The sequence below is a fragment of the Carya illinoinensis genome, chromosome 1 (assembly GCF_018687715.1).
Source record: "Carya illinoinensis cultivar Pawnee chromosome 1, C.illinoinensisPawnee_v1, whole genome shotgun sequence".
Taxonomy (NCBI): domain Eukaryota; kingdom Viridiplantae; phylum Streptophyta; class Magnoliopsida; order Fagales; family Juglandaceae; genus Carya; species Carya illinoinensis.
Window position 1 is genome coordinate 2,192,589 of NC_056752.1, and position 20,041 is coordinate 2,212,629.

At 34.0% G+C, this 20,041-nt stretch overlaps 1 protein-coding gene across 5 annotated transcripts; it reads right to left on the reverse strand.

Moving 5' to 3' along the window:
- Nucleotides 1–1,707: 1,707 nt before the first annotated feature.
- Nucleotides 1,708–8,733, reverse strand: LOC122305287 (OVARIAN TUMOR DOMAIN-containing deubiquitinating enzyme 7). Of its 5 annotated transcripts, none has more exons than XR_006241102.1 (13): nt 8,584–8,733; nt 7,584–7,690; nt 7,272–7,347; nt 6,464–6,613; nt 5,539–5,600; nt 4,769–4,853; nt 4,494–4,643; nt 4,199–4,319; nt 3,047–3,174; nt 2,865–2,962; nt 2,377–2,521; nt 2,238–2,284; nt 1,708–2,009 (listed from the first exon to the last, which is right to left on the reverse strand). XR_006241102.1 is itself a non-coding variant. In XM_043117703.1 (13 exons), the coding sequence occupies exons 1-11, from the start codon at nt 8,632–8,634 to the stop codon at nt 2,392–2,394; spliced, it is 1,167 nt and encodes a 388-aa protein (XP_042973637.1). In that variant the 5' UTR covers nt 8,635–8,733; the 3' UTR covers nt 1,708–2,009; nt 2,238–2,262; nt 2,377–2,391. The 5 variants fall into 5 exon arrangements, 2 of the variants coding, with proteins under 2 accessions (XP_042973637.1, XP_042973640.1); XR_006241070.1 differs by having other exon boundaries at nt 3,047–3,183; XR_006241074.1 differs by having other exon boundaries at nt 1,708–2,012; nt 3,047–3,183.
- Between the last annotated feature and the right edge of the window lie 11,308 nt (nt 8,734–20,041).

Below are 20,041 nucleotides of genomic sequence, written 5' to 3' on the forward strand. Positions count from 1 at the left end.
TACCTCTTCATGTATATTCACACATCATGATGAAAATGAAAATTTCCTTGTTGTGTTGGGAGGGATGGACGTTTACGAGTTTCCTATTTGGGAAGAAAGACTTTTGCATTATTTCGATCCCCCAATGAATAAGTTTTTTCACGAGAAAAGTTTGTGGTGTCTAATCAAGCACACCACTCGATCGATCTTTGGTGAGCATATAAGTAGAAGAGATCATCAGAAGACTAGTACGAGTAGTCTAAAACCTACCTTTCCAAAACAAGAAAAAGGGGCTGGGTTTAGCGTTTCATTAAAGGCTATTATTTTTCTCTTTCGGGTTTTCTTGGCTGACCCCCATTTTGTTGGTTGTGGTTGTTACGTGGATGGTGTATGCACTTGTTTTCCCTCGTTGAAAACATGAACTACTCTTGTTGTCAATTTCAGACATTTCTCACTTGCTAAGATAAGCATATAATCATATGCATGTGTCCCTTATTTTTGCAATTTTGAAAGCCGCCCTCCCATTTTCCCAATTCTTCTTTTCCCATTTGTTGTAAGTTTGATGAGTGAAAACAAGGAGAATTTTCAACTGTTTGAAATAGGTTATTCCGGTTGCCAAAACTGGCATGCGTCGACCTGATATTGTAGTTGTAGACTCTAACAATGGGAGATGCCATATTTACAAGTTTCAACTACTCTATAAGCTGCCTCCCTATTTTGCTAAAAAGTTTTCGATCGCTTTAAATTATTAATTTTTGGCCTGGAAATTGCGAGGAAGTTCATCTCTAGATATTGGAATACTTGGCCTAGAATTAAGTCTGGCCTAACCTCAAAGCTACCCTACCTTTTGCTAATACCAATTGAGTAGTTCAAACAGAACAAAAGATAATTTCAAAGAGAAATGATCCTTAAATAGATGAGCTCCACACAAGTCTTTATAAACAAATGAACCCTACTTAAAAAAAGGTGTAAAAAAACTTCCATGAGACTTGTCTATTTGAGATTTGTATATAATATTACCAAATTCTCATAACTTTTTGTCCCCTAGTTCTCTTAAGTAACAATTCATACGAATGAATTCATTGTATTTTCAGCTACCGACAATTTAATATTTATTTTTAGGTCTCTTCATGTATCTTTGCACCCCAAAATCAAAGAGTTTTTAGCCATTAGCTAATTTGGTCGAATATCAAAAGATAACAAGCCAAGTTTGTAGCTATATATATATGTATTAGGTTTGGGCAAGCAACTCTATTAAGAAAGAAATCTGACCCAAATCCAGGCTAGCTGTGATTGATTTATACTTGTAAGCTAGTCATGGTATCATTCAACTAAATCACGGCACATATATAGCTTAGAGTAGTAGGATTCAAATAGGGTGTTGAATCACTGTTTGTCTGAAAAGGATTAGCTGATGGGAAAACTCAACTGGAAAATATAAGATATCAAATCACTTCTTATATAAAAAAATTCCACGTAAAATTGTAAATTTAATCCTTTAATTCATACTTTTAACATGTTGCGTCAATTTCAATTCCAACCTCATTTACTTGGCAACTTCAAATAGCGCTACAGTACATCCAAGGAAATGCCTTAAAACCATAATTATTTGTAAAGAAAAAGTCGCTCTCAATAACACAAACTGAGAGGATCGTAAGTGATAGATAAGGTAAATCTGAGCATGGCAACAAATGTATGGGCATTATAAAGAAATAGGAACAGATCAGGTTTCATCAAATTTTCTGCACTTCAATTATCCTGTTTTAATGGTGTTAACATGATTTTTCAGCATTTTTTAATGTAACTATTTTCATCTATGAACATGTAACACCATGGTGATCTGTCATTCCACCGTATGCCGTATGGAGTAACTCAATATACAATAACAACTACATGTCAAGCCGGTTTGGTCTGTGCAGATAATGATGCGCGCAACTGTGTAGCTTGATAGGTCACTGGATTGCTCTTTTTCAGGTCTGATATGCATGCGTGCAAACGTTTAAGTACTGGTCTTCCGTTATTCACATCAACTGCTATAAAATAAACAGACATGACACAGGTATCAATTTCAGGCACCGAATCAGAACATCTATTTTCCAAGGAATATAGAACAAAGATATTAACCAAGTAGAACAAATTCTATATATATGCACAACACATGGCGGTATGCAACAAAGAAGAAAAATACCACAAATCCGTTGCAAGTAGGCAAATAAGTAGAATAATGAACAAACCATATCATTTGACTTATTACTGACCTGTAATACCGGTGTTCCTCTCTTTCTGCGAGAGCAGAAGTTATCAGCTGTTAAAAGAGGAATAAAGGGGAAGAATTATATTCCTCAAATGCTCAGAAAAGGAATATTACAGAGCACCCCCATAGAAGTTATTACTCACACTTTCAGATCCAGATCAAATACAAAGTGCACCCATGTCAGGCGGCCCTCCATCGGATCCATGAATTGGTGCAGCTTTAGCAGTTCCACCTTTCTTGCCTTGCTGCCGTTCCTTTCTAGCCTTTCTAGAGTCAATTGAATGGTTTCTGATACAAATAACAACACCACATTTGTATTCAGGGAAGGACCCAGAATTTTTTTATCAGAGGTGCCAAGGCATGAATAAAATAATGTATTAAGATTTCTGTCTCTATTTGTAATAAGACTGAAGGAGCATGGGAGTGTTTAAGGGGCAGGACTTCTCATTATATCTCAATGGTTTAAAGTTTAAACCAGACAACAAACCAACTCCTCTCGAGATCCAGACAAGAACGTGAATACATGCATACCTCTGTCTCTGTGTGTGTGTGTGAGAGTGAATGAGTGTGTGCATGACTGTGTTCTGAAAGATTTAAACATTCCTTGAAAATAGGAGTTCAAAAGGCATACACAACAAACTTCGCAGAGGATCTTCCAGCGACTGCTCCGCAACAAGCCTTGTATTTCTTCTTTGAACCACATGGACAGACCTTATTTCTTGAGATCCTCTGCAGGGAAGGAAGATGAACAAACAGTCCTCATTTTAAATGGAAGCAAAAAAGGATTTCAAATTTTCATCATATCAAAAAAACCTTGTCATCTGGCTGGGAACTACTATCATCACGACTTCTTTCAACGCTATTACTGGAAACATCTTGTTTGTCAATGTTCTCTACTTGTTTTTCCTCATGTTGCTCACAATTTCCATTTTCATCTACACCTGGACATCCTTAAAATTTTAAAATCAGAACACTAAAGACAAAAACAAGAACCATGAAATATTCCACAATGTGAACCAACCATGGATTATAATTGAATCATATAGTTAGAAAATAGATGAGGTAAGTAATAATGATCTATTGCCTTGAAAACCAAAACCCAAGTTTAACTTTCTACCTCAAATCAAATTAAAGCTGCACCAGTTTTTATTCACTCTTTTTCAAGTAGAAGTTACAAATTTCTCCACTCTTTAGGTTCAATCCTCCCTTTTCAAACTTGGACTGGGATGGATTGAGAAAATAGAAACTCCCAGGAAAAATGTCCTAATACACCAACTAATTAATAGACCAAAAGAAGCAGAACAATTTAAAAAAGACAAACAAAGAACAGCTTCCAAGTCATCAACGAAACACCCTTCCAATTTACCAATTGTAAGAAACAAATAGATACTGCAGATTAAAATATACAACACTAAATAAAGCAATATTTGCTTCCAAATCATCCCATCACATGAACGCTTAAACCCATTGCATGATTTCCTAACAAGAAAACTACCATAATAACACCCATTTCCTTCCTCTGATTATTTTAAGACACGGCCCCTTAACTGACATTAAAATGTGGACTGGCAATATTTTTTTCCCCATAAATTGCAAAAGAAGAAGGTTGTAAGGATTTTAAATATTTTATGCTAGGTAATCTGATATCGTTTCCAGCAGAAGTAAGCAGGGAGAGGACTCTTGACATTTGCTTGATTCTATAAGAATCTAGTGGTTAGGTTCTCTAAAATGAAAATGCTGGAAATCCTTGCATCTAGACTTCCATTCAAGGTTTCTTTTTAAGAATAAAACTATTCAGCAAAGATAACACCTACAGAATAAACTAAAAAATGGCAAGAAAACACATACACAACTATTTATGTAGAATGTAAAAAGCTTATTATTTAGGAAAAAAACTGGCATCATATCCAGGTAAAGCCTAATTTAATTATCTAGAGAGTGCAAAAACTACTGACCGGCCATTACCATTGGAAGTATCTGCTTGACCAGGAAATGAATCGGTTTTCACCAAGCAGTCTTCTGTTCCTTGTTCTGCTATAAGAAACTCTATCGCAAGATCAACATCACCATGTACTTGCCCTAGAACCTGGTATGAAAAAACATACGTAAGGAACATGGAACACCTAAAAGTTCCAAGCCGTCTAAGCATACCAGCAAATAGAAGTTTAAGATGTTAGCATTATGAGATACTGCAGTCAAACAAGAAGGATTTGGGGGAAGCAAAAATAAATAAAATTAAAGGCAGCTGGTTATCACTCACCTGATTCACTTTTTCAGAATCTTGACATCCACTTCCTGCCATAACCATTTTGATGGATCCAGCATGAATACAACCCTCGCCTGTTCCCCCTTTGGATCGATTGACTGCAACTTTTGATTGATGAGCTGTTGCTGAAAGATCAGCATCCGCCTTTCACAAACTATAGTTTATCAGGATATGGAACACGGTAAATGTTTGGACTCATATATAGATTACCATTGTAGTGATAAGGTAAAGTTTGTAAAAGAGAGAAAAAAAAAAAAGTACAAACCTACCTTGATAATGATTGGCCTAGCTGGCCCATCACAAGTGTCTTCCTTTAACCGCACGCTATTGTAATGTTCTTCATCGTGATAAGATCTGAAAAAACAATTGCATATGATATTCCAGAACAAAAACACCAACCATCTATAATAGGAGGAAGCCTTTACTAAACAAAGAAGTGGATCCAAACTGAGCTGATGATATATCTCAAAGCATCAAACCCCATACAAATAATTAGTGTAATGATTGTGGCACCACTAGAGAAAACTGGCTGCCATTCCTTGTAGCACTAAAAAGATGTATTTTTCTGTGGATGGAAAAGAATTAGTTGATTCTGTATTACGTGAGTTGCTCACATTCTAATTAAAAGTTTGGTAATTAATACGTCCTACAGAAGCACTAGACAGTATTTAATTTTTTTTTCCTCTTAAAGCTTAACCTTATGAGTCCTCACCTACCAATATAATTTTACAATGCACATTGAAGATCATATAGACACTAAAACACATTTACAACAAAACTAACTCTCAGTTCCAAATTTATTAGCGTTCTTAGAACGTACCATATGTCAAAGCAACTGTCATCACTCAACTCAATAAAGCATGGCCCATAAATTCAAGATTGGCTACATAATCCTTTCCCACCCATCAGATCTATTAAGGCCATTGTAGAAGATATTTTCCACAAATATACAAATTGCAAGGAGAGGTTGACACCTTACACGCAATCAAAAGATATGCAAAGCATATTATAATCAGGATTAAGATTCTAGAAAACTTACAAATGGACCATCCGAGCTTCACGTTCATCAAAATTACGAATGTACCAGCGGGGTGACATATTCTGCAACAAGTAAGATCCATCCCACATAGGACAAAGGAAAAGCATGGTGCATAGCGAGGGAAAGCATATGTATGAGTTCATGTTGAAGTACAAATGCATGATTTCTTCAATTTAAGTTGTGTATGAATGTTTTGACTGGATGAATTTTGTAACACGGCAATGCCAGATGGAGTGGGCACATTACTATGGCATTTTCTGCCTATGCAAATTTGTTGCAGAAACTTATATGAATCAAAACTCAAAGGCTACATATACACTCTTCAATGTCATTATTTAAGTTTCAGGAAGAATAGTCATAATTTTTTCTGGTAATATCACATTTGTGAATTCATTTCATGACTACCATTTTAATTTTTCACACTATAAAACAAATATATGGTGCATACTCTAAATCAAGAAGAAAAGGAGACAACTCAGGAAAATCAATAGAATACTGCTAAGAGTAAAGTTTCATACTATCATTTGATGCATACATGCATACAGACCGACGATATTTTTTTCTTTTGTATGTTTTTTAATAAACATATACCTAAGAAAAATATATCCTATACAGTTAAATATTGAAATTCCCTGGAGCTTTAAGTCTCTAAGACTAGATTTAAAAATTGGTCTAGAGTCTCTTGAAAATATTTAATGCAATCAGTACTGAGAGGCAGCCTCAGCTTGTACCACAGAGAGAATTTCCCATTAAGTTTGACTAAAGCACTTAAAAGACTAGCTTAATGGTGCAAAACTGAAACGCCAAAATATAAGGAAAAAAAAAGAGGAAAAAAGAAAGGGGAAAATAAGTATATTATCCCGATCAAGAGAGTATATAGATGAGTGCTAGTAATAGATGCTAACACAGAAGAAAAGGGTCTCACTCTGTGAATGCATATATTACAATGGGTAACAAGAGAAGCAGCCTGCAATTCCATATGTCCAGCCCATGTGCCTTCCTTTTCCATGGATTGGCAATATTCATCAAATGGTACCTCATCCTCGATAAATGGTTCAAACATTTCGCGATTCTTCTGTTAGTTACAACTCCAATGTCAAAACCTTTACAAGCTGATTGTCCAAAAAAATGGGGTTGGGATTGAGGCTTGGGGGGAGCGAGTGGGAGAACAAAGTAAATCATCCATCCAGTTTGCCAAAAAAACCCAAGTCATTGTAAACAAAAACAATACACAGAATAAAAATTCTTGCAAACAACAATAAACAGAGTTGCAAAGGCCATTAAAATAAAAAGAGATTTCACATTGACAGGCAGGTTTTTACCTGTTTACGTGCTAGAAAAAATGAAAGTAAAATGAAGTAACTTTAAGACCATAAGCTCAGAAAAAACATGTAACAGCTTAACTGTCACATTTCCAAGTATAAGAAACAAGTATTTCAAATACCATTTCTTTCATACCGACTGCCATTTATATCACAAAGTCCCTCTATGCTTATTAGAACAACATATCACTAATCATTGTAGTACAAATCTACTTCTAAAACAAGAGTGTGTGTATAACGGATTAAGAACTGCATACTGTTGTAAAACACCACAAAATCGAGAAAAGGAAAAGGTGCAAGATCAATATTCTCACCAAAAGACTCACCAAATGAAAAAGGATAAAAAAAGAGAAGAAAAAGAGAGGGTACTCATGGAAACAAAAGGTTTAATTTCTCTCAAAGGCCAAGTACCAAAATATATTCTACCACCATGCTGCGATATTTTTTATGTTCCTCTTCATTTCCTTCCAACTGATCTGCAAGCGCCCTGCAAATAAACAAATTAAACTGCGTTATTACAGAAAGTATTTGATGCCTTTATTTTGTAGGTAAATTGTAAGACACGGATCAGACACAAGAAAAGTTGAATAATCTACGTACATGTGCATGGTTAGAATGCAACCTTAAAACCTATCAATATAAGAATTTCAGAAGTACAATTACACCACACGGTACATACTGTAAGTAGCCAGATTAAGATGAGGCCATGGAATTAATACTCGCCTGAAAAAACAATTGCCATCTGCAGTCACTTGGACAATTTTTAGGCCCAATGCATCAAGCTGAGCACGGAACTGAGAAAGATCCGCCGGCTTTCCCTGCTTTTTGACCTGTCAACCAATTAAATTTCCATTCACCAATTGTTTTAGAATTTTTAAAATGAACCATTTATTAAAGCATTATGCCAAATACAGCCAAATTATTTAACTTGATAAACAATCCTCCCATCATCCAAAAGACCATACAATCTAAGCTTGGCAAAAATAAGCTCGTCTGATTATTCACTCCTTCAGGGGTCAAATTGTCATGCGCATCCTCCAATCAATCCCATCGGCTAAAACAATCATCTAAGGAAAAATGCTGCACGACATCTCATTGAGATACCGCACACTTCATCTAATCTCGAATTTCAACCAAAAAATAATAATAATAATCACACTTGATCAAAGGCAAACGACTTATCCTATTAAACAGTCTCCAAAATGCAGATTTTGCTTCGTTACCATATCATAGAGACGTGCAGATAAATTAATGCTCGGAAAATATATACTACAATTAGCAGCTTAACTGCTACTATTACCGGAATTATCCTTAGAAAAACTGAGGTTTCTTTACCAATAATTCTTTACCCCCTCGCAGCCTCAAATTCTTCGCTACATAGCTTTAGCTCTCCGTATTCAGATATCACAAACTTCTCTAATTGAACCAAACCCAAATCATGGACCGAAAAATTAAACAAGTGAGTAAAAATAAGAATAACAAAAACTCGATACAAATTTAATAAACAAAGTTGAAAGTCAAATATACAATATAGTCCGTATCAACTGTTACAAAATTTGTGAGCCTGCAGAGATAGTTTCGTTTAAGAAAAACTGTACTACTAAATCCGAAATAGAAACAAGATTTGTAAGCGATAATGCATAAGCTTTGGCGAATACAGCCAATGAGACAAGAACAAATAAAAGAATAACGAGGACAACAATTATGGGGAATGAATGTTTACACGAGGCTGCTTCTTCATAGGTTTCCGGCTTTGGTGCTTTGTCTTCACCATCCTTCTCCGAATCCAACACCGTTTCCTTCCGATTATTTACAGAGCCTCACTGAGTTCAGATTAGAGAGAGATCAAAAAACTTGTAGCGGCAGTGCCTCGTGCAACGTCAAGGTCCATGGGCCTTCAGCGAAAGTGGGTTCGGCCTTCTTCTGTCTCTTTGCTTGCTTTTCGGGTTCAAATGTTTCGGGCCCTAGTCGAGCTTAAAAAGAAAGTTGCTGATCCGTTACGGTTGTTGTGTCAACTTAAGTCGCTTTAATATAAGATTTCGTTTCAACAAAGGTTCAATTCAAAACTGTTATTCTCAATAGGAGTGTACAGAAAATCGAAAAATTGGTCGTCACTGACGCTAACCGATCGGCCGTATCAAGAACTGATGGTGAACCGGTCGGCGTACGATAAAATTTATTCAAAACCATCAACGTCTGTTCGACAGGAATGGCATCGCTTTTTACATATAAGTATATAACAGATAATTGAAATCATTTAAGACATATAAAAAAGAAAATTTAATTGAAATAATATCACTTATTTTAAACCAAATGGCATCATTTTAAGATCAGACCATCTTCAACCTCTAGCTTCTTCTTTTTTTTGTTCCTCGCATATGTTGCACCGGCTCCCTCCCTCTCTCCTCTGCAACACTCTCTACTCTATTAGGCGAATTAAACCACTAAAATAATCAAAAACTGATCGAGAATCGATAGAGAACTGCTAAAATCGATACAGTTTGTTTTCTTCCTCTCCATCAACCTGTTACGATCGGTGGCTTCTCCCTCATTAACGGCATCGGTCGGCGTCAATTTTCACTCCTAATTCTCAAGTTAGTGCGTAGAGTATATCATTCACATTACTTAAATAATAAAATTTAATTTATAATTACTTAAATGGTAAGATTTAATTTGTAAAGTTCAAATTTTAAAATTCATTTTTTAAATCAAAATATAACATGTAAGCAATATATAGTTTAGAGGTCTAGAGGTCTTAGAATAACTACATTTTTATGTATCTTATATCGTTAGCCCTTAGCAGCCAATTATGAGAACCATAGCCTTTTCTTTTCCTTTGAAAATCTCCACTTCATAAGAAGGCCTGAGCTTGGTTGAAGTTCATGTCCTTTGTTGGGATGTTATAAGGATGAACATGACGACTGGACACGAGAGACAATATTGCATGCACTCGCTAGTCACTCCAACAATTCAAAGAGTTTCAAATTCCTAATTTTTATTTTTGTCAACCAATACGGCATATTAAGGGCAGATTTTTTTTCTAAGCAAGCATGTTATAAATATATTTAACAGTTATAAGATACAAGAGTCAACAAAGTGGGAAGCCCCAATAATTATCTCAAATTAGTTAATATAACACAAGAATGACATAAATAAAAAAAATTAAAAAAAAAAATCTAGAACCAATGACTTAACTCTCACCCATTTCTCACAAAGGGGACCTGTCTGAAATAATTTTGGTGCAGCCCGTTTACTATGACTGGATGTCGCAATGGATTGTTGCATTTTGATGGTTTGGATTGGTTGAAAAAGACTTTCACTACCTTTTTTATCTCGATTCTTAGTTAAAAGAAGCAAGAACACAAGGAAATGACAAGCGGAATATGGATCGAATCGCCAACGGACGATTGTCTGTGACTGTGAAGGCGCATGAAGGTCATGCACCACTCTTGAAGAAAGGATGTTAGTCGGATTTAAGATATTCAAAGTAGTTGACCCTAATAGTAATGCGCACGGCAACGAAAGATTCTCTTTGGCATGGCAATGGGTGAATAGCACACTAGATTTGAGCCACCCATGAAACGTATACGCTGCTCTTTCTGACTATCTTATTCTTTTGTCATTCGAAATATCAACAATTGGAGAATCTTGCAATGCAGTGCATGGCAGTTGTGGGTAGCCGGAAAGCAATAGATCAGAGTATCTCCATGCTATAGTTGGAAAACAAAGAAAAAAGTGGCAAAAAAATAAAAAAAATCGATGCTCAATTCTAGGATAAGTTGGACAAAAGGAGGGTCGGTAGAGCCGAAACTAGTTCCATCCCATTCTGGACAGAGATGTGAACGGACATGAGGAGATTTTTAGGCTTTGGTTGAGAGCATTTTCGCGTTGATCAGAATGGTTTTTTAGGTAGTGCTACTCAGGGCAGAATTAACAAAATTTTTGTCATAATAAAACCATTTGATTAATTAAACTAGTTTTGGATGCGAAGGTGCACGACAAATCAATACTGAGATTCGTTAAGACTCATTTTAAATTATTCTAACTTAAACAACCAGAGAGAGAGAGAGAGATATGGATTTCATTGATTTGAAAGTTTCTTTAAAGGGCAACCACAAATTCCATAACCATCACATATATGATATATATCTATATAAAATTGCTCTTTCATATATATAATGGCAATACTCAAAAAAAAAAAAAAAAAAAATGCTCAAGTCGATCGCCTTATGATATTGATCATGTAACCACTCAATAATCGTTAGTACATTAATGATTATACGGGCCACCAACTAATTATTTTTATTAAACATAGTTACATCTTTTCTTTCAACGTAATATTCGAAATGTTTCGTTGACCTTAAATTTTGAGACATGGTCCAACTTTATCTTAAGTTGCTTTGATATGATCATGATTCATGTTACTCCGATCCCAAGAATACAATCAAAATTAATTAGCAGGATCGGCGCGCGGTAGCCCATTTGGGACACACAAGCAGCACGTTTTGACGGACATATCACATATTTTGGTTACAAGATTATATGATCAACACTTGGTAATGATGGACACCATATATATAACACACATCGTATTATTATACCCTCTCTCTATTTCAAGTGATATATGCACGAAGTAATACGTACGATTGTCTTTCGAAATACTACAGTTACAAAAAGATTTTATAAAAATAAATTGATTAGAAAATGATCACTTAACTTCTTATGATATGTTAAGGTTGCGTTTAAATGTTGAACTGAGTTAAGTTCTTTATGAATAATAATGAGTTGAGTTGATGGAGTGAGTTATCTAGGACCCATCTAAAATAAGTTTAGATGTATTTGGATGTTAAGATAAGTTTAATACTATTTATAGAAAGTTGAAATGGATTGCGAATCTCACGTATAAAGAAGTGTTGAAATGAAAAATGTTGTAGCCCCCACGTGTAAAAATATTTTGAATTGAGATGAGTCTAAAAACTTAAGAATTTGGTATTTGGATATTAGACTCAGTTTAAAATTAAACTGGGCTAAGTTAATTTTAATTAATTCTTACAATAAAACGGGACCTAAAAATCTATCAATTTACAATCAAAGTAAGTTTATAATTTAAATTTTAACGTATTATATCAACCCATGTCAGTATATGATTAATTTATTTTGATAAAATCTTTTTGTAACTAAAACATTTCTTTTTAGTAAGTATTATATATCGTACCCATATCAAATTATAACTATATATTTCCAACTTGAAAGCTTGATCAATTACTTTGGAGAGTCTTTATACAAATGTGTATTGTATGCAGCCTGACTAAGACTTATTGATCAGTTCCTAGACAAAGAGATGATCATTGGGATTAGACTTTAAGCAATAATCATCATTGATTCACGGGAATGAACACTTAGTGTGGCATCAAAGCAACTTAAATATTGGATCATTGGCTCAAACGAAAATAAAGAGGTAGAGATGATCAATTAATTGACAAGAATTGCAGATTAGATTGGATTACTTGAAGTCCAGTACAACAAGTTTGCATGTATAAACTGGCGTATCATTGCAAATTAAGTTAGGTTATGAGTTAAAGTCCAGTTGGTTAAACGACTTGATGGATGGATGTTGCACAGTCTCTTCAACGAGACCCTTTGTCTTTGGGTGCATTATTGCTAAACAATATTATAAATGGCTTAATTAATTACTCGATCTAGTTATTTACGAATTACTTAGCATATATATATAGGTAGAAAAATTTTATTCTTAAGTCGGTGTATAGAGCATAAATACCCAGTTATAAAATATTAACATAGCATAATTTTATTTGAAAGATAAATTTTAAAATTTAGATCTTACAAATCAAATTTTACCATTTAAGTGAGGTGAAGGTAAGTGTATTCTATATACTGACTTGAAAATAAAATAACTATATATATATACATGGTAACTATATATATATACCAAATATTTTATACACAAAGACATTACACAAAAATAAATTTATAAATTAATGTGATTTAATGAGATACGTCAAATTGTAAAATTATTTTTATTATAAAATAAATATAACGTATCCCATAAAATTATATTAATTTATATATTTATTTTTATATAATCTTTTTATATATGCAATAGTTCTGTGTATATATACCATGCATGCAAGCGGGTGAGCATCATTTGGCAGTAACTCTGCCTCATGTACTGCATGATGATCAATATGTTGCAACAAGAATGAATAGTGGTCCATTCTTGACAGCAAGCTAAACCAATTAAGACACTCCAAATTAAGTTGTCTGCCAAGGACTGCAATGATATTGCTTTTACACGCGACCATAGAAGAAGAATGGTTCGGCTTCAAACCAACGTAATGAGATGAATGAAAACGAAAAGACTTGACAAAAAAAAGGAGCAGCTGATCATGTTGATGTAGTACTTTATAGCTAGCAGATGTGAGGAATTACATAAGAAATGCACGATATGCATCATCACATTCATGTATACATGATGATCATAATCGATTAGCTTTCAACTTTTTTCAAAATTTAGGTCATAGATTAAGATCCATACGTAGCACCCTTGATGTCTGTGCTTGCCAAAAATTTAGATCTACACTTCCCAAAATCATGATTATTCTACAAAACTTAATTAAATTCGTGCCAATAGCATGTAGCCATAGCTCTTGAAACATCACCACTTTAGGGGTTTAGCTTACATTATGTAATTCTTATAAATTCTCTCTTGGACTCTTCTGTACAACCCCTATTTGGCACACTCATAAGGTGGATTTTCTTTCTAGATTTTCTATATATATATAAGAGAAGTGCTATAGTTATAAAGTGATTATTAATTTTATGTAATTCTTTCTTTCAATAAGCTCATTGTTGATGAAATTGAAATATTTTTACTAAATAAGATAGGGTTAAAAGTGGTACGATTCCAGCAGGAAAAGTCCATAATATTTATTCGGGGACGTTAGTGCTTTATATCTGGCAAATCATGTGGGCCGGCAGTGTTAGAAGGCGATGTGACAAAATTCAGTAAAGAGGGTTCGGTTTGGTGAGTAGTCATTAAAGTTTATTCAGCATAGAAAATTCCATACATGCATGCTGGCTGGATTCATGTCGAGTAGAATCCTATGTGGAAAAAAATAATCAAGTACTTGCTTATCTTCACCCACGAAAAAGGGAGAAAAACAAATAGTAGGTCAATGCTTTTGCATGCGTACCTAGGAGTTGGTGTCCGTCTGGTCATATGTGATATGAGAGTCCTTGCCATGCTGTCACTAGATTATTCTTATGTCACTAGATTATTCTTAAACCATTATTAATCATTTCAATAAGAAAAATTTTAAACCAAACGCAATAGTGCGATTTCGATACAAAACCAAAATTACAGTACTTTTGCATTAAGATATCGATCGAAACTGACTTCCAGGAAGGAAAAGAACCCGTCGGAATCTTATGGCTGGTGTTGATCGATTCGATGGTCGATTTATCGATGATTAGCCCATCTCCAAATAAGCAAATTTACATCACAATTTCACAACAAATCAACACATCACAAAAAATTAAAAAATACATAATAAATAAACTCAAAATAAAAATCACAAATGAAAATAACAAACAAACAAAGTTGAGAGAAGCTTGGTGATTCGTGGCTTTGATTAATGAAGTGTGGCGGCAATGTGGGAGTCTGCAAGGTTGGGCGCAACAGCTTCATTTTTGTGGGGGTCTGAGAATCGGGAGGAAGTTGGGATAGTGGGACTTGGGAGTTGGGACTGTGACGCCCCCAAATTCCGTTTGGGATCGGACGGACATTTGAAGCATCGAGACATGCAACACAAGGTTACCTGCCCCCGTTCATGACATATAAGATGCAATAATCCTAACATGCATCTAACATTATGCAATATTCGCAGCAGATAATTTTTTTCTTTAGCAATACTATGCACCAAACTGAAAATATCTCAATACTTAAAACATACTTCATACATAAAAATCCATTGAATAACTAAGATCACAGCACTATTCCAAAATAGTTATGATCCAAAAGTACTGGAGATGCAACTCCATCGTACAAGTAGTAATTTAACTACTATATTAACATTAACGACGCACCGTCGTTCAGTCGACTGTGTCTAGTTGGTCAGCTCCTGGTCCTCTTTTAGGTCCTGTAACAAGATCTATCATTCGGGAGGAATGGTAGTTGGGACTACCACAGTGAGATTTGATTACAAATCTCAGCAAGTTAACAAAAAACTTCCACACAGACTAATGATGCATGGATGACAGTAAAAGCATAAATGCATAATCAAATTCATAAGTAATTAAAGAATAACTTAGCGTACAATATAGCATAATTGACATAACTTAAATTGAAACATGAACTGAACTTGACTTAGCATAAACTTGCTCTGAAACTTGAATTAACATGAAAAATACATACTCCACAGTTGTTATGGCCCCATGTATTCTACGTGTAAATACATACTCCACAGTTGTTGTGGCCCCATGTATTCTACACAAACTTGACTTAACATTAAAAATACATACTCCACAGTTGTTGTGGCCCCATGTATTCTACACAAACTTGACTTAACATGAAAAATACATACTCCACAGTCGTTATGGCCCCATGTATTTTACGCATCACAATTGTAGTTAAATACATACTCCACAGTTGTTGTGGCCCCATGTATTCTACACAAACTTGACTTAACATTAAAAATACATACTCCACAGTTGTTGTGGCCCCATGTATTCTACACAAACTTGACTTAACATGAAAAATACATACTCCACAGTTGTTGTGGCCCCATGTATTTTACGCATCACAATTGTAGTTAAATACATACTCCACAGTTGTTGTGGCCCCATGTATTCTACACAAACTTGACTTAACATTAAAAATACATACTCCACAGTTGTTGTGGCCCCATGTATTCTACACATCATAATGTACTCAAGATGAAATGTGACTGGAATACGAAAGGACTGAAGTCCTGACGTGACATAACGTGACTTGAACATAACTTAGAATACATGACCAACTTGAGATAGAAACATTTCGTAACATGGCATAACATATAATAGACAACATATTTAACATGACATACTTGCAACAGTGAATATTACATGACTTAACTTACATGTAATGGATAACATACTTAGCATGACGTACTTGTAATATACAGTAATATATAACAGAATATATTATGTAACAGATAAAAATTGATGACAGAATAAATTCTGTATAATAGACAATTACATGATAACTTGACATGGCATGACACATATGATAACATACATACATACACTGTAGTTCTTTTACTTAGCACACATACACAGTAGACTGCTAGTAAGTTAAAAGCTAACTTACCTCGATCTCCACGTTTCTTATAAAACTTCAAGTGCGATCACGAGGAACTGTAATTAGTAATTCTAAAAGTTAGAACTAAATCACTAATAATTTGAAATATGGAAAATACTAACTTAAAGAGTAAAATTTTCATTTTACTCTCTACATGTGGAAAAATGACCGTTTTACCCATAACTTAAGGATTTTGCATACTAACTCTAAAAGTTTCTAAAATTTACATTCCTCATGTAAATTTTATCCTAAACTTAAATATCAACTCAGAAAAATTTAAAACAAAACACAACTATGAAGAACACACTATAGTTTAAACATCCATAGGCCATTTCCCTTTATTTTTGTTGCAATTCCTTCCAACTTCAAAACTCATGCTTAAACCAAAATTTTGCAACAAACATCTTCCAATCCTAAGTTCAAAACCATACTTAAAACATTCATTTAGAAAAAGCTAATAATCAACACCAAACTTTTTTGTAAAAAGATCCAAGCACTTGAATCACAAGTTTTGACCTTAAATCAAAACATCTCCAAGAATTTCAAAAATCAAATCTTACTTCTAACATATTCATAATATCATCCTAACATCAACCATGCTTTAAATCATCAAACTAAAGTCACCAAAATCACAAAATAAAATTTGGAGTTTTTGGTTTTACACTTAGTCCAAAAACAGAAACTTTTTCCTCAACTAGTTTTGATAAATCTCTTGATCTATGACTTATAAATATATGATCTTCAAACCAAACCATTACATGGTTTAAAAAGATGTCCTAAAACATATACAAGCTTCTAATTCAAGATCACATGGTTAGAAATTAATCAAAACATAAATTTAGCCAAGAATATCCACACTTTGGCTTATCTGAATATCTCTTTGCATAAAATTTCATATCTTTGAAACTAACATCAAATATCTTCAAAATAATAATATAACATGTATATAAGATGTTTAGGATCCTCCAATAAAATTATCAAAGTCATTAGAATAGGTTTAGACCACCAAAGAGTTAAACTTTCTCAAAACAGAAACTGTTTTTCCTCTTCCAGTTTCTAAGTTTCTAAATCTAAGAAAATCTTTCATCAAAACCTTTAATCATGCAAAAATCCTCAACCAATAGTCATATATACATGTTAACAATACTCCATAAAAATTTCGGACCAATATCTATCCATTAGCTTGGTCAAAAACTCCAAACTATAACATACTCTCTAGATTCACGCCCAGAATGACCTTTCTATGGTTAAAAATACTTTTGACCGACCAAATGACCATGGAATGATACGAAAAATGCATCTACGGAAACTAGACTCAAAGAGGAACAACTTATATGAAGGAGACTTTATGATAAAACACTTACAAAAGCTTCGAAATGGGTGTGCAAAAGAACTCCTAAAAGTTGTCCGAGAGAGAGTGTTTGGTATTCTTTCAATGGAAAGCATAAATGAAGATAATTTCGTGAGGAGGGATGGCTGGGGATATTTGTGGATAAGATATGGAAGAGATGAGGCTGGAGTGAGAGTTAAGTGTAGGACTCTCTTACCCGAAGTGAGAGTTAAGTGTAGGACTCTTTTACCGGAGTGAGAGTGGAGTGTAGGACTCTCTTACCTAATAATATCTACAAAAATCAACTCAAGATATTTTTACCCAATAATATCCACGAAATTAGTTCAAAATATTTTCTAAATGTGGAGTAGACTTGGAAGAGTAAGGTGGTTAAAATCTTTCCATGTGTATTTTAAATCTATGTTCTTAAGATATTTTTCAAATGAGTATTTTGCTTAGGTGTCATGATCTCACACCTTGATTTCCTTCACAATTCCATCTAATGGTTTCTCTTTGTGCTAAGTATCTAATACTATTCATTATGTGTGGTTAAGATCTTGCCAAGTATCCAAATAAAATTTCGCTAACCTAATTTGGATATTTCACACTGTGATTTTGAAAACACTGCATTTAGTACGTTTACCGAGATTACTATTCACTCCAAAAATAAACGTAATAAACTTAGTACTGAAAAATCCTAAATATTCAATTAAGCCTAGTGGTGTAGACTATAATGTATTCTGACACTTCTAACTATCTCAAATAATTAAAATCGCATTTCTGGCACCATAGTGAGTGATAATACTAACTATGTTGACAGGCTAAAACCTATGCGATTAGTCGATTCGTGTAAACTTACGGAATTTTCACGAGGTTCTTAAGGTCAAAAGAAATTCCACAATTGAATTTCTAGCGGGCTGTTACAGGGACTCTGGGAGCTATGGGAACTAGGAGAGACATCGAGCATCGAGAGGAAGAAGAAGAAAAAGAAGAGAGTGGGGGCGGCAGGGGAGAGAGGAGGGACTAGAGAGTTATTAAACCCTACTTTAAACACAGCAGGCACTGTTTTATCTTACATTTCACTCAATTAAATGAAACAACGTCATTTCATATATAAGAGAAAAACTTATATCTACCATCAGCCGGTTCGGCGGTTTGACAATGGTTCAAATAGGGACTGAACCAACTGATATTAGTTTGAGTAAATATATACCACCGGCCGATCGGTTCTTCACCAATTCCCGTCGGTTGCGACCGGTCCAGTCGGTTCCTATACACCCCTAATTTTTACATCGCACATATGTTTTTATTTATCTATTTATTTTTAGCAAATCATGTGTAGTGTAATGATGATAAATAAAAGAGTTGTGCAGTCTTTTGAAAAAAAGTTAATTAATATAGGACTCACATAAAAAAAAAAAAAAACTAACTTTTTAATTATAAAGTTCACTCTCTTTCAAAGTGATTACGCAGCATTTATACATTCTACTACTGTATAAAACATTATTCTTTTACAAATCATTACTCTAATAATTTACTTTAGAAGCCAAACTCAAACTTCATTATCCAATTTATCAAGCATGCATCCCCATCGTGCTTGCTTATAAATGCAAAGAGCCATCAGAATAACATATAAAGTTGAAGTGTCCCACGTAACAAAGAAAGATTGGATCAGAAAAAACAAAAGGAAGAAGAGTAATAAAGAATAGGGGCACATTGGTTTTGGTTGTAGGTGAAACTCAACAACCGATGGAATGCACTGCAAAAGAGAGGGACCAGTGGCCAACAAAATAGTCATTATCATATTTATTTTAATTAAATTAGCTAACAGAGACTGATTCCAAGAGTAAGCTTAATCATTACACACTATATTATGATATGTGGATGATCTTTGATCTTATCTTAATGGTCGATTCTGACTAAAAGCAGCATGCTTAGGAACGGGGGAAAAAGAAAGAAAGATAGAGAGAGAGAGAGAGACATAAAAAAAAAACATTATTATTTTTTACGATAATAAATAAATAAAAGCATGCAACATTATTCTTTAAAAAAAATGGCATTTATTCCATGTTATAAAGTCACCTACTCCACTTCCAAGACAAATAAAATGAGTATATATATATATATATATAGAGAGAGAGAGAGAGAGGGGGGGGGGTAGGCTGTCAATTCCCAAATAATATTTTTCACTGTAAGAAAAAAAGGTTTTCTCTGTAAAATTAAAATAAAGACAATACTTCCCCCCTTCTACACAAAATTAATAAAATAAAATTATTCATGAGCTTATCTTAATTTCTTTTGTAAAAAAAAAAATTAATATATATAATATATCAAAACTTATTATTAGCTAATAATTTCATACCAACAAAATAGGCCTTAAGATATTATAATTACTTAAATTTTTTCCAAAATTTAACTACTAATTTCTCAAATTCTCATAAAAACCAATCTACTTAAATTAATATTTGTTTTGTCAAGAGCATGTAATTTGAT